This window comes from Diceros bicornis, chromosome 18 (genome assembly GCF_020826845.1).
Source record: "Diceros bicornis minor isolate mBicDic1 chromosome 18, mDicBic1.mat.cur, whole genome shotgun sequence".
NCBI classification, from domain to species: domain Eukaryota; kingdom Metazoa; phylum Chordata; class Mammalia; order Perissodactyla; family Rhinocerotidae; genus Diceros; species Diceros bicornis.
In genome coordinates this window covers 31,562,003-31,576,897 of record NC_080757.1, presented here as the reverse complement: position 1 = coordinate 31,576,897, position 14,895 = coordinate 31,562,003, and the positions used below count along the sequence as shown (strand labels likewise).

At 42.0% G+C, this 14,895-nt stretch overlaps 1 protein-coding gene across 1 annotated transcript in view; it reads left to right on the top strand.

The window, feature by feature from the left end:
* The first annotated feature begins 487 nt into the window (after positions 1-487).
* The window catches only part of LOC131417326 (phosphatidylcholine transfer protein-like), a 36,727-nt gene continuing 22,319 nt past the window's right edge, over positions 488-14,895 (top strand). The window contains exon 1 of the mRNA XM_058560613.1: positions 488-701. Coding sequence (XP_058416596.1) covers positions 561-701 — 141 coding nt within the window. The 5' untranslated portion in view covers positions 488-560. The remainder of the gene's footprint in view (positions 702-14,895) is intronic.

Below are 14,895 nucleotides of genomic sequence, written 5' to 3'. Positions count from 1 at the left end.
GACCTCCTTCTCAGAATAAAGTTTTCAATGCATAACAGAAAGAATAGAAATTATATTGAAATATAGTTCTTGCATCTGACCCCTGAGATTTTCAAGAATTTCTGTCCATCTCACCTCCCAAGTCTCCCAAAGCGCTCAGAGACTTTCCTTACCTTCTTCAGAGAAGGTAAAAAAGAGACACCCAAGCAGGTTCAGAAGGTGTGCGGGTGGGGCGGAGTATGACAGGGGCAACGGAGACGTTTCTGAGATGACATTAGCGTCTTCCTTTTCTCTTCCGTCTAAAAGCCTCCCCACTTCCCCAGCCCCTCCATCTTTTCCCAGATCAAGTCCAATTTCTCTCTAGTTTTACTTCTTTTCTATCAGCCCCACCTCTTGCTCGGCCCCGCCCAGTTTTCTAGACCCGCCACTCGCTGGCTCCACCTCCCTCTAGCCTCCTTCCACATGAATCCCGCTATCTCCCCTATCACTGCTCCGTTCCCTGCCAATCACGCGGGACCCTCTTGCCGCGCTCGGGAACCCAAACCGAGCCTGTTGGGCCGAGGAGCCGCGGCTGCAGAGGGATGGCCGGGGCGGACGGAGGGTTCTCGGAGGAGCAATTCCGGGAGGCCTGCGCCGAGCTCAGGCGTCCCGTGTTGGCCGTCGCCGGATGGGAGCTGCTGGTGGAGGCCATGGGCATTAGCATCTACCGGCTGCAGGACCAGGTAGCGGCCGGCCCGCTGCAGGACCGCGGGGCGCCGGGGCCACCCTCCCCGCGGGGAGTGTGGGGCTGCGGCCGCGGAGTCAGGACCGGTGGGGGGGGGGGTCTTCTGGAGCTGGGACAGCGAGCGCAGGGGCGATGCCTCCCGCTGACGTGCCCGGGGCAGATCCTGAGGAGTTGGGCAGTCATCTGAATTCAGCCTCAGTTCTGAGGCCCAATGGGGGAAGTGGTTTTTTTAGAAATTAATGATAAAGTTAAAAAGTGGGTTTGCTGGTTCTTAGCCCCATGCACCTGCCTTAGGAGACATGGATGCCCCTCCAGGATGGATGCCAATGGTGTGTGTTTCGGGCGGGGGGTGGGGAGAAGAGTATCCTAGGGTTTGAATATAGGTGTGAAAGAGTCTGGACTTTTCAGAGACTGAGTGTGCAGGGTGTGTGGGCAGGAGTGTTGCCGAAAGGACCCACTATCGTCTCTAGTCATTTTAGCTACTTGCTTCTTTTGGCTGCTGCCCCTTCTTTGTAAGTTGCACTTAATAACTTTAGTCTGAAGCTTCAGGAGGAAAGCGGAGGAGGAGTGGAGTGGGTTATTAAGCAAGTCGTGGGGCGCTCTTGGAGGCCTTTGGAAGCAGGTAGCCATCTAGGTGGAAGGGTGGCCCTGCACCTGAACCCTGTCATCAGTTGCTCTGTGTGGTAGTAGTTGCATGGCAAATAGGTTAAAAGTCGCCTTTAGGCAAGGTAAGTGCAATCAAGGTTTCCTGGCAGAGGACCAGAGTAGTCCAGAGTTAGAGCAGGGAGGAGCTCTGAATGTCTGTGTGGACCAGGGCCATGGGGTATAAGAAGATGAACGAGAGGCGCACAGTCTAGAGCAGGCAGAATTAATTCCCTAGTGTAATTGCAATTCCTTGGTGCAAAAATGGACATGTTTTCAGACAGAATCCTTTTATCTTCTCTCTGACAGTTTCATTTTCCTTATCAGCTGCATCCAGGTGTTTGCCAGGTTTTGTCAGTTGGACTGCTCAGACATGTCTGACATCTGGCTGGTTCCGTTCCCTTTCTTTCCTTTATGTTTGGCACTCTGGGTGGCACCTCTCACCCAGAATTGCAGTGACCTCTTAACTAGTGTCCCTTCCCACTAGAGGCCTTCCCCCTCTCTGATCCCTTCCATCCTATACATTACAGGCAATCAAGCACCTGAAAGAGAAGCTGTGATCTTACTGCTTCCCTTTCAGTGCACTGTTGATTATAGAATTAATAATAATAACAACCATTGTAATAGCTAACACATTTCCTGCTTTCTTGTGTTCCAGACATTGTTTAAGTGCTTTACATGTATTGACTTACTCAGCCCTCACCTCAACCGTCATGTAAGGTACTATGATTACCACCTTTGTAGCTATATGGAAAGGAATATATGCAAGGGTTAAGTTGATTGCTTGAGATTCGAACTGGGATCGGACCTCAGTTGTCCAGCTCCAAACGTGTGCCGTAGACACGCTCCTGCATTGCCTCTGAAAGAAGGCAGGTGCTGCCAGGTGGGCTCCACTGAGCTATTTCGGTCCCAACTCACATCTCCAGCTATATCTCCCATGACTCACCCATACGTCTCCTTACAACATCATCCATGCAACCCGGACCACACCACCTCCCTCCCCACACTGGCCTGTGCTTTTTTGCTTTTGTGCCTTTTGCCCCAGATTATCCACTGCCTGTGAGTGAGACAGAGTGACTGGCTTTGTATTGTGTATTGTTCTGTAACGGGGCCCACATCCCTCCTGTGGGGAGGACATGAGTGGTGTTCTGAGTAGTTTCTATCACTAGGAAAAGATATGACTATAGAGAAGATATGACTCATTTCAACCTGTTCTGGGAATGAGGGTAGTCATGGTACATTGATGTAAATTAGAAGCGCTCCGAGAGAACTTCCATAAATTTGGAGGGCCATAAGATTCCCGTAGATGTGCCGTCGAGCCTCAGCAGCTGGAATGGAGGCTCATTGCCCCGTGGTCACTTTCTTTTCCATCTGTACTAAAACGTTAAGAGGCCCTATTGGGTCTGGGTAAGAGCCCTTTCCTAGAACCCTTCCTGGGTTCTAGCATTATCCAGCATTATTTGCTGCCTGACCCACTTTGCTAAGCCTCATTTTCTTCCCAGGTTTACACCCTTGCTTTACTCTCCTCCTGGAAGAGAGTTCCCTCTAATCTCCAGACAGTCTTTTCTTTTGAATACCGCTCTGCTCAGAGGTGAATTCAGCTTGTCCCACGCTATGCCCAGACCTGCACCTGTCTCCCCTAATCCCCTTCTGTCTTGTGGACCAGTGTTGTCTAATCCACCATGCATGTTGTTGCCGTTACTTGTATCTTCTTCCACCCCCACCCCAGCCATTTTCCCACACATGTGCTTATGGCCTTGGGTCCCCGAGTAGGGGTCAGACCAGAAGACCCTAGCCTCTCTGTCAATCTTCTTATGGCTTAATCTGCTTGACCATTGCCCCAGGCGTTTCCAGGTCAAGTTTCTCATTGCAATCTTTGCCTTCTGGCTTTTTAAATTCCTCCAACTGGGGTCAATAGAGTGGACTGGTTTGGGGCCCTTTAATTTTAGGGACAAGCAGTAGGTCCACCCAACTTTTGATAGTGCTGCATTAACACCTTTACTTAAACCCCATGGAAATCCACTTCATCCATTCTATTTTTTAATAACCATCTAAAGACTTCTACTCTACTGGAATGAGTCCCTCTATTCTGCCCTCTCTCTCTCTCCGTTTTCAGATTAATTACTCTAATTTTCTTGGCTAGTGTAAGACCCATAAGAGGAAGCTGAGACAGGTAATCTGATAAGGCTTTTTGGATAGCAGTAAGGGTACCTGTGGTGCCTGCACAAAAAGTGCCCTCTTTATCAAAGTATTTACCACGACCTGGGGAAGGGGCGTATTCAATGGATGAATATTTCAATCGTGATAAAGCCAGTCCAACATGGCTTGCATACAAAGCATATGAGCTGCTTCATCAGGATTTACCATTTGGAATTTATAAGATAGGAAGAATCGGACAGTTCCGCCTTTTCAGGGTAAACAGAGTTTACAGTGGCTTTTATCTAGTCCACCAGGCTGGCTGTTCCCTGAGGAATGACCTGATATGTGTGTGGATCATGTGTAGCCGTCCATGATTGGCTAAGAAGCTGTAGTGAGCTGTGATCATGATGTAAATGATGATGTGACAAAGTTATTATTACATGTTTTGAAACAACTGAAATAAGTGTAGAGGCACTTGAAAGTTTTCAATATAACAACACATTATATTTTAAAGTAAAGAAAATATTGTGGCTTCTTAGTAGACAAAAATAATTCTGAATCTTGTTCTTGGACAAATTACTACTTTTCATATACAGTATTTTGGTACTTTTTCATTTCTCTTTTTCTATTAAATCATAGAATTTTAGACTTCTATGAACTTTTAACTTCTTTAGAAAGTTTCTTCAAAATAATTCTGTCCAACACCATCATCTTTTCCTTTCCTTTCTTTTTTCTACTTTCTTTGCCTACTCTGTTTCCGTCTGGTCTTCTTCTCTTTTTTTCCTCCCCATTACAACCATTACCAGGTTGTAATGGTAATAACTTAGCTTTACATGGTGCTTTAATTTAGAAAATGCTGTCACATATAAGTTTTCACTTATCTCTCTCAACAAATCTGGAAGACAGGCAGGGACAGGCTTATTTTCCTATTTTACAGATGGAAATGAGACTCAGAGTTGTTGAGGGAGCACCACCAGACCTCATAACTAGTAACTAGACATGACCCAGTCTAGGAATTTGATAAACTCAATATCAAATATACAGCTTGCTTCAAGTTAAGAACTATATTCTCTTTCTGGAGGTTCAGCAAAAGTATTCCAGAGCTGCCACGTGGCATCTTGGGGAGAGGGTGGGTTTTGGAGACAGATTAACGTCTCAGCTCTGCACCACTATCATTCCTTTATTCGTTTAGGAAATATTCATCAAATGCCTCCCAGGTGCTATTCCTCATGCAGGCAGCTGGGGATAAGCAGGGAACAGGAAGATGGCGCTGCTGCTTCTGTGAAAGAGCTTCTCAAACAATGAATCATATTCATTGATGAGACTAAACCCACAGTATACAGGAAAATGTTCAGTGAGAAAGGCTATGAAGAAAGTAAAGTGGGATGAAGGGACAGAGAGATGGTATGGCAGGGGTAGCCAGGGGTGATGTGATGTCCTTTAGATAAGGGAGTTTGGTAAGCTTCTCCATGGAGGGAACATTTGAGTGGAGATAGAAGTGAGGTGAGAGATTGAGTCATGCAGATATCTGGAGGAGAAATGTACCAGAGAGTGTTTCTCAAAGCTCATGCACCTTAGCGTCACCAAGCCCAACCCTAGAGTCTCAGATTGAAGTGACCTGTGGGGGGGATTGGATAGTCCTTTTGAAAAGTTCTGTTTTCATATGGAGGTTGACTACTCTGTTCTCTCTACATTTGTGTATGTTTGAAGTGCTTCAAAATAAAATGAGTTTTGTTATTGTTTGTTTGTGTGGCCTTGTACATCATTTATGTATTTATTTAAAATAATTATTTTATTGAGGTCATATTGGTTTATAACGTTGTGTAATTTCAAGGGTACATTCTTATATATCGGTTTCTGTATGGACTGCATCATGTTCATCACCAATAGTCTAGTTTTTATCTGTCATCATACATATGTGCCCCTTTACCCCTCTTGCCCTCCCCCTCACACCCTTCCCCACTGGTAACCACTAATGTCTTCTCTTTGTCCGTGCGTTTGTTTATCTTCCACATATGAGTGAAATCATACAGTGTTTGTCTTTCTCTGTCTTGCTTGTTTTGCTTAGCCTAATACCCTCAAGGTCCATCCATGTTGTTGCAAATGGCATGATTTTGTCTTTTTTTATGGCTGAGTAGTATTCCATTGTATATATATACCACATCTTCTCATCCATTCATCCATTGTTGGGCACTTGGGTTGCTTCCACATCTTCACTATTGTGAATAATGTTGTGATGAACATGGGATGCATAAATCTCTTTGAATTGTTGATTTCATGTTCTTTGGATAAACACCCAGTAGTGGGATAGCTGGATCATATGGTATTTCTGTTTTTAATTTTTTGAGAAATCACCATAGTATTTTCCATAGTGGCTGCACAGGCTGCATTCCCACCAGTGGTGTATGAGGGTTCCCTTTTCTCCACATCCTCTCCAACATTTGTTATTTTTTGTCTTGTTAACTATAGCCATTTGAACGTGAGGCGATATCACATTGTAGTTGTGGTTTGCATTTCCCTACTCATTAGTGATACTGAACATCTTTTCATGTGCCTGTTGACCATCTGTATATCTTCTTTGGAAAAATGTGTGTTCATATCCTCTGCCCATTTTTTGACTGGGTTGTTTGATTTTTGTTGTTTAGTTGTGTGAGTTCTTTATGTATTTTGGAAATTAACCCCTTGTTGGATATGTGATTTGCAAATATTTTCTCCCCATTGGTGGGTTGGCTTTTCTTTTTGCTCATGGTTTCCTTTGCTTTGCAGAAGCTTTTTAGTCTGATGGAGTCTCATCTGTTTATTTTTTTTTTGTTTCCCTAGCCTGAGTAGACATGGTGTTTGAAAAGATACTGCTAAGACTGATGTCAAAGAGTGCACTGCCTATATTTTCTTCCAGGAGTTTTATGGTTTCAGGTGTTATAGTCAAGTCTTTAATCCATTTTGAGTTAGTTTTTGTGTATGGTGTAAGATAATGGTCTACTTGCATTCTCTTGTGCATGCCTGTCCAGGTTTCCCAGCACCATTTATTGAAGAGACTTTCCTTTCTCCATTGTATGTTCTGGGCTCCTTTGTCAAAGATTAGTTGTGTGTAGATGTGTGGTTTTATTTTTCGGCTTTCAATTCTGTTCCATTGATCTGTGTGTCTGTTTTTCTGCCAGTACCAAGCTGTTTCCATTACTACAGCTTTGTAGTATATTTTGACGTCAGGGATTGTGACACCTCCAGCTTTGTTCTTTTTTCTCAGGGGTGCTTTGGCTATTTGGGGTCTTTTCTTGTTTCATAGAAATTTTAGGGTTCTTAGTTCTATTTCCATGAGGAATGTCATTGGCATTCTGATTGGGATTCCGTTGAATCTGTAGACTGCTTTAGGTAGTATGGACATTTTAACTATGTTTATTCTTCCAATCCATGAGCATGGAATATCTTTCCATTTCTTTATGTTTTCTTCTACTTCTTTCAATATTGTCTTATAGTTTTCAGTGTGTAGGTCTTTCACCTCCTTGGTTAAATTTATTCCTAGATAGTTTATTCTTTTTGTTGCGATTGTAAATGGGATTGTATTCTTGACTTCTCTTTCTGCTAGGTTGTTATTAGTATATAGAAATGCAACTGATTTTTGTAGGTTGATTTTTTACCCTGCAGCTTTACTGTAGTTGAAGTTTATTTCTGATAGTTTTCTGATGGATTCTTTAGGGTTTTCTATATATAGAATCATGTCGTCCGCAAACAGTGAGAGTTTCACTCCTTCCTTTCCAATTTTGATCCCTTTTATTTCTTTTCTTGCCTAATTGTTCTGGCTAAACCTTCCAGAACTATGTTGTGTGAGAGTGGCAAAAGTGGGCACTCTTGTCTTGTTCCTGTTCTCAGAGGAATGGCTTTCAGTTTTTCACTGTTAAGTATGATGTTAGCTGTGGTTTTGTCATATAGGGCCTTTATTATCTTGAGGTACTTTCCTTCTATAATCATTTTATTGAGAATTTTTATCATAAATGGATGTTGGATCTTGTCAAATGCTTTTTCTGCATCTATTGAGATGATCATGTGATTTTTATTCCTCTTTTTGTTACTGTGGTGTATCACATTGATTTATTTGCAGATGTCGAACCATCCCTGTGTCCCTGATATAAATCCCACTTGGTCATGGTGTATGATCCTTTTAATGTATTGCTCTATTCGATTTGTGAATATTTTGTTGAGGATTTTTGTATTTATGTTCATCAGTGATATTGGCCTGTAATTTTCCCTCGTTGTGTTGTCCTTGTCTGGTTTTGGTATCAGGGTAATGTTGGCCTCATAGAATGTGTTAGGAAATGTTCTGTCTTCTTCAATTTTTTGGAATAGTTTGGGAAGGATAAGCATTTACTGTTCTTTGAATGATTGGTGGAATTCTCCAGAGAAGCCATCTGGTCCTGGACTTTTCTTTTTGGGGAGGTTTTTGATTGCTGTTTCTATCTCTTTACTTGTGACTGGTCTGTTTAGGTTCTCTATTTCCTCTGGTTTCAGTTTTGGGAGATTGTATGAGTCTAAGAATTTATCCATTTCTTCTAGGTTATCCAATATATTGGCATATAGTTTTTCATAGTATTCTCTTATAATCCTTTGCATTTCTGTGATATCCATTGTAATTTGTCCTCTTTCATTTTTAGTTTTATTTATTTGGGACTTCTCTCTTTTTTTCTTAGTCTGGCTAATGGTTTGTCAGTTTTGTTTGTTTTCAAGGAACCAGATATTAATTTAATTGAGATTTTCTATTGTTTTTTTAGTATCTATTTCATTTTTTTCTGCTCTAATTTTTATTATTTCCTTTCTTCTGCTGACTTTGGGCTTTGTTCTTCTTTTTCTAGTTCTGCTAGGTGTAGTTGAAGGGTCCTTATTTGACATTTTTCTTGTTTGTTGAAGTAGGACTCTATTGCTATAAATTTCCCTCATAGTACTGTTTTACTGCATCCCATAAGAGTTGGTACATTGTGTTTTCATCATCATTTGTCTTCAGGTATTTTTTGATTTCTCCTTTGATGTCTTCATTGATCCAATGGTCTTTCAGTAGCGTATTGTATAGTGTCCACATATTTGTGACTTTCCCAGGTTTTTTCTTGTAGTTGATTTCTAGTTTCATAGCATTGTATTTGAACAAGGATGCTTGATTGATTTCAATCTTCTTAAATTTGTTCAGGCTTGCCTTGTTTCCCAACATAGGGTCTATCTTTGAGAATGTTCCATGTGCACTTGAGAAGAATATGTACTCTTCTGGTTTTGGATGAAGTGTTCCATATATATCTATTACGTCCATCTGGTCTAGTATTTCATTTAAGGCCACTGTTTCCTTGTTGACTTTCTTTCTGGATGATCTATCCGTTGATGTAAGTGGGGTTTGGGGTACCCTACTATTATTGTTTTGCTCTTAATTTCTCCATTCAGGGCTGTTAATCATTGCTTTATATACTTTAGTACTCCTGTGTTAGGTATATATATATTAATGTCTTATGTCCTCTTGGTGGAATGTCCCTTTTATCATTAAATACTGCCCCTTTGTCTCTCATTATCTTTTTTATCTTGAAGTCTGCTCTGTCTGATGTAAGTATGGCTATACCCGCTTTCTTTTTTTGTTGTTGTTTGGTGAGGAAGATCCACCCTGAGCTAACATCTATTGCCAATGTTCCTCTTTTTGCTGAGGAAGATTAGCCCTGAGCTAAGATCTGTGCCCATCTTCCTCTGTTTGTATAGGGGATGCCGCCACAGCATGGCTTGATCAGTGGTGCGTAGGCTTGCACCCAGGATCTGAAGCTGTGAACCCTAGGCCGCTGAATTGGAGTGCATGAGCTCGACCAACACACCACGAGGCTTGCTCCATATACCCGCTTTATTTGCTTGCCATTTTCTTGGAATATCGTCTTCCATTCCTTCACTCTGACACTGTTTGTCTTTAGAGCTGAGATGTGTTCCTGGAGGGAGCATGTTGTTGGGTCTTGTTTTTCAATCCATCCAGCCACTTTGTGTCTTTTGATTGGTGAATTCAATCCATTTACGTTTAGAGTGATTATTGATATGTGAGGGCTTAATACTGCCATTTTGTCTCTTGTTTTCCAATTGTTCTATATTTCCATTGTTTCTTTTCCCTTGTATTTCTGACTGCCATTTCAGTTTGGTGGTTTTCTATGATGGTTTTCTCAGTTTTCTCTTTATTTATGATTTGTGGCTCTGCTCTGATTTTTGTATTGGTTATCATAAGTTTTGTATAAAAGATCTCATGGATAAGATAGTCCATTTTCTGATAGTCTCTTGTCTCCATTAGCCTAAGCAGGTTCCATCTCTTTCGTCTTCCTCTTTTGTTTTATTGTTGTCACAAATTATTCTGTTTTGTGTTGTGAGTTTGTGACTAAATTTAAGTGTTTATAGTTATTTTATTCTTTCTTTTCCTTTATCTTTTATGTTATAATTGTTTGATATCCTGTTCTGATAGAGACCTGCAATTTTCTGATTTCATCTGTATATTTATTTCCTTGCTCAAATCTTTGTAAACCTTTGCCTTTTTGTTTCAAGTAGGAGGGCTCCCTTCATCATTTCTTGTAAGGCAGGTCTAGTGGTGAAGAACTCCCTCAGCTTTTGTTTCTCTGGGAAAGCTTTTATTTCTCTGTCATACCTAAAGGATAATTTCACTGGATAGGGTATTCTTGGCTGATAGTTTTTGTCTTTCAGTAATTTGAATATATCATTCCCTTCTCTCCTAGCCTGTAAGGTTTCTGCTGAGAAATCTGTTGAAAGCTGATTGGGGTTCCTTTGTAGGTTATTTTCTTGTCTCTTGCTGCCTTTAATATTTTTTCTTTGTCATTGACTTTTGACAGGTTAAATATTATATGCCTTGAAGAAGTTCTTTTTGCATGGATCTAATTCAGAGTTCTGTTGGCATCATGTACTTTATGTCTAGTCTCTTCCCCAAGTTTGGGAAGTTCACAGCTATCATTTTTTTGAATAAGCTCTCTGCTCCTTTCTCCTCTCTTCTCCCTCTGGGATACCTATAATCCTTATGTCACTTTTCCTAATTGAGTCAGCTATTTCTCAAAGAATTTCTTTATTTTCTTAAAATATTAGTTCTGTCTCCTCGTTCACCTGAAGCATTTCTAGGTTTTTATCTTCAAGGTCACTAATTTTCTCCTTCATAAAGTGTACTCTAGTTTTTATGCTTTCTATGTTATTTTTTATCTCTTTAATTGTGTTCTTCAATTTCTGTTTGGTTTTTTTTTTTTAGAGCTTCAATCTCTTTGGTGAAGTGTTCCTTCTGGTCATTATTTTATTCCTGAGCTCGTTGGCTGTCTTTCTGAAGTTTCTTGTAACTTGTTGAGTTTCTTGATGATAGCTATTTTGAATTCTCTGTCAGTTACATTGTAGTCTTCTGTGACTTCATGTTTGGTTTCTGGAGAGTTGTCATTTTCCTTCTGCTCTGCAGTGTTACTCTAGTTCTTCGTGGTGTTTGACACATTGATCCTCTGCCAGTGCATTTGTGGTAGTAATCACATTTTCTCATTTGGGTACAGCTTTGGTTACTTTGGTTCTGGTCAATGGGGTCTTGTGCTCCTCCACTGAATCTCCACAGACTCGGATGTTGCTGTCCCATGCACTACCTGCACTGCTGTTCCTGGGTTGTCTTGGGGTCCTGGGTACACTGCTGTCAGGGGTGCTGGGTTCACAAGTGTGACTGTAGCTGGCGGGGGCCTGGGGTGGGACTTGTGTACAGCCCCTGCTGCTGGTGGACGTGGTGTCAGGGTTGCCCACACTGGGGACTGGGTTACAGGTTCTGCTGTCGTTCGTGTGCTTTTGGTCACGAATTCTACCTGTCATTGCTTTGGGGGCAGGGGGAGCAGGGGCTATGTTTTCTCTTCCTGCCTCAGTTGCTTATAGTTGTGCCAGTCAAGCTGCTCTGCATTAGCATGGGCTGGCTGCTGCCACTCAGCAGGTCTTACTCATGTGGGCAGGGCTCCTTTGTGTGGGCTGAGCCACTGCCTTCAGCACGTGGGGTATCTTTGTGTGGGAGCATTCCCACACATGGGGCTGCCACAATAGGTGTGTGCACCCAAGGGCCAGGCTATCACTCTGAAAGCGTTTGCATGTGGGCCAGGCTGCAATTGCCACCACTCAGTTGAGATGGCTCCTGTGTGAGGATCCGTGACCTGGATCACTGCAGCTGGGGAGGCAGAAGAGTCCACTCACTTAGTTCCACTGCTTCCCAGAGATCCAGTGCACCCACCTGCAGATGTGTAGCTGCGTGGATCTCGCAGGTGTCCTGTTCTCTTGTGTGAGGAATCCTCCGTTAGATAGCGAATGTTTAGTTGTAACTTAGAGGGGAGAAACAAAGGAAACAACTCACTCTGCTATGATACTGACGTCACTCTTGTTGTTTTTATTTTTAATCTTAAAGCTTCCCAGGAGATTCAAATGAGCATGCTGGGTTTGAAACCACTGCAGTAGAGGGAATGCCGAGTGCTAAGTCTCTGAGCCAGGCTGAGCTTGCCTTGTTTTCCAGGAAGAACCAGAGGCCCTAGGACTGAGGTGAAACTGAGGTTGGAGAGTGGCCAGGGGCCACACCCCACTTACTAGCCAGGTGATGTTGGTCAGCTACTTTTTCATTTGAAATCTCAGTTTCCTCATTTGCAAAACAAGGATAATACTTACCTTTCAGAACTGTTGAGCTCTCAACAATCCTTGAATGAAATGATATGTGGCAGAGTGGTTCTCAAGATTGAGCATGCATCAGAATCTCCTGCAGGGCCTGTTAAAATCTGGAATCCAGACTCCACTCCCAGTTTCTGATTCAGTGGGTCTGGTGTGGACATGAGTGTTTGTATTATATATTTTCTTCTTCTTCTTTTTTTTTTGTATTTTATTTCTAGCCAGTCGCCAAGTGATGCTGGAGGTACTGGCCCAGGAACCATATTTTGAGAACCACTGATGTATGGGGAGCATCTAGCTTGGTGCTTAGGGAATTCTGGGATTGAGAGGCAGGAGAGTGCTCTAGAGATGAGAAGCAATGGAAACAGAAAGGAATGAGTGAGAAAAAAGAATATCTTAAGACAAAAGCAATGCCCATTTTAAGACTCCCTCCCTCATTTTTAAATTAGTGGCCTCTTAGGAGTGATGCAGTCCCCTGAGCAGAGCCAAGAAGTTCCTCTGGCAGAGAAAGGCCACAGGTTGCTTACAAAAGGTTTCCCAGTAATGTGCAATCAGGTCTGGTCTGAGCTTTGGGCTGTGTTACCATGCCAGTAGTCACCGTGACATGCCGGTAGACAGTGTGAAACTAGCCTACAGGGGTTCACATCTTCTGTTTAGATGAAGTAAATGTTGGACTGAAGAGACCTTGACTTCTTACATTTCTGTCTAAATGTCTGGCACTGTGAGAAGGGACTGCCTACATTCTGTCTTTGTCCTTTCACAGATCTAATCAAAGAGTTTGGTAAGGAGCAGAGAGTTCTTTCCCAGGGGCTGTTCTTTCTATGCTGTTGACCTACTAAAATACTTAGAGCCTGGCATTACTGGGAAAACTCTGTGTTTAGCCAGGCTGGGCTCAGAGAAAGTTTGGCCTTTCAGAGGGAGGTACAGATTTAACTCCATGATAGCAGATTTACCTCAATGGATGAGAAGCTTCCACAACCATTCCTGCAGGTGGGATCATAATCCAGATTGCATCTTGAGCTTCTTTACTTCAGGATTACAGGACTATTCTGCTTTCTTCTTCCACACTTCTACCTCTCCCCCCAGGGAGGACTAGGTACCAGAATGGTTGATAGAACAATTATTGAACCCAGAACACCTATTGAGCCATATTTTACTAGTGGGAAGGGCCACCATGTCTTAGAGCTGAGCACCCATGTATGGCATAGCTCTCCTTCCTGCCACGGACTGAGGCCAGCTGTCTCTCTCTCTCTTCTTTTCCATCTTCCCTGAGCACACAACTGGATAGATATGTTGGATCCTCAGTTCTCCCTCTCCTTACTTCTCTCTCAGGATGAGCATGTGGTATGAGGCAGTATGAGAATGCTGGTCCCAAGATTTAGATTTGGGAGAGTGAGGGGAGAGGGGTGGGTAGAATCCCCCCACTTCTGTCTCCAGATATAAGCAAAACTTCGTGCTCTCTCCTTGTCTTTCATCAGATCTCTGCATGAGGATTACAGAAGGTAGCCATTAATAAAGCAAAACTCTAATTTTCATTGGGCCTTGGGAACTCTTTGAGAGAAGAGGTGACTTATTGGGAAAGATTTGAACATTCTGGATCCTTGGACATAATACCACACCAATACCTGGGTGAACCAGGGGCTGAATCAGGGGCAATTCCAAATGGTGGATGGTTCTTGATTGGTCTTCCAACCTGCTGTTGACATTAGAGTCACCACCTACGAGTTGAAGGAGAATTTTAGCAGACTCTGCAATGGGAATAGTTTGTAACTCCTCAAGCTCACCATTCCCTGACATTATTATGGGAGGCTATTTTACCCTTCAGGGAAATTATGTAAAGGAAGATGTTCTTATAAGAAAGGGAGAATCCATGCAAATACGCACCTTTGAATTTTAGCCTTAGACTTTTAATGTGTTTTTAAGACACAGAAAAGCTTAGAAATACACAACACTACCTTATCCTGCTGTTTAGTTTAGAATAGACACCTTTCCATAGCTGCCTTTGGGTTATCTGAATGTATTCAAATGAAAAGAACACTCCAAAATATTTGTTCATGTATTCATTCAAGTGGTCTTTCTTGACCTATTGTGTGCCTGGTATTATGCTATGCCCTGGGGATACCTGATGAATAAGACAAAGTTCATACCTTCAAGAAGCTTTAAGACAGTGAAACAGGCACTTTTTATGTTATATAGATCTGAGTTTCTGACCTATATCATTTTTTTCTCCTTGAAAATCTTTTAACATTTCTTCTGAAGTAGGTCTGCTGCTGAGGATTTCCCTCAGTTTTTATTTGTCTGAAAAAGTTTTTATTTCTTCTTTACTTTTGGAGGAAAGTTTTATTGGATATAGAATTCTAGGTCGGTGGCTTTTTTCTTTCAATATACGTTTAACTCCACTGTCTTTTTGCATAGATCGTTTTTGATGAGATGTCTGCTGTAATTCTCATCTTTGTTCTTCCATCAGCAAAGTGGTCCCTCTTCCCCCACTAGCTTCTTTCAAGATTTTCTCTTTTTCTTTGTTTTTCTGAGTTGGAATATGAATTATTTAAGATGTTTTGATAGTTATCCTATATGGTGTGCTCAAGATTGGCAGATTTACTTTGAAGAGTGGTCTGAGTTTAAATGGTGAACCACCATGTGATTCAAATTAAAATGTAACTATATTTGGGGCTTATGACATAATGATACCCCTCCTATATTTGTAATTGCAATATGGCTCTATAGTAATTCAGAGTTTTCCAAGG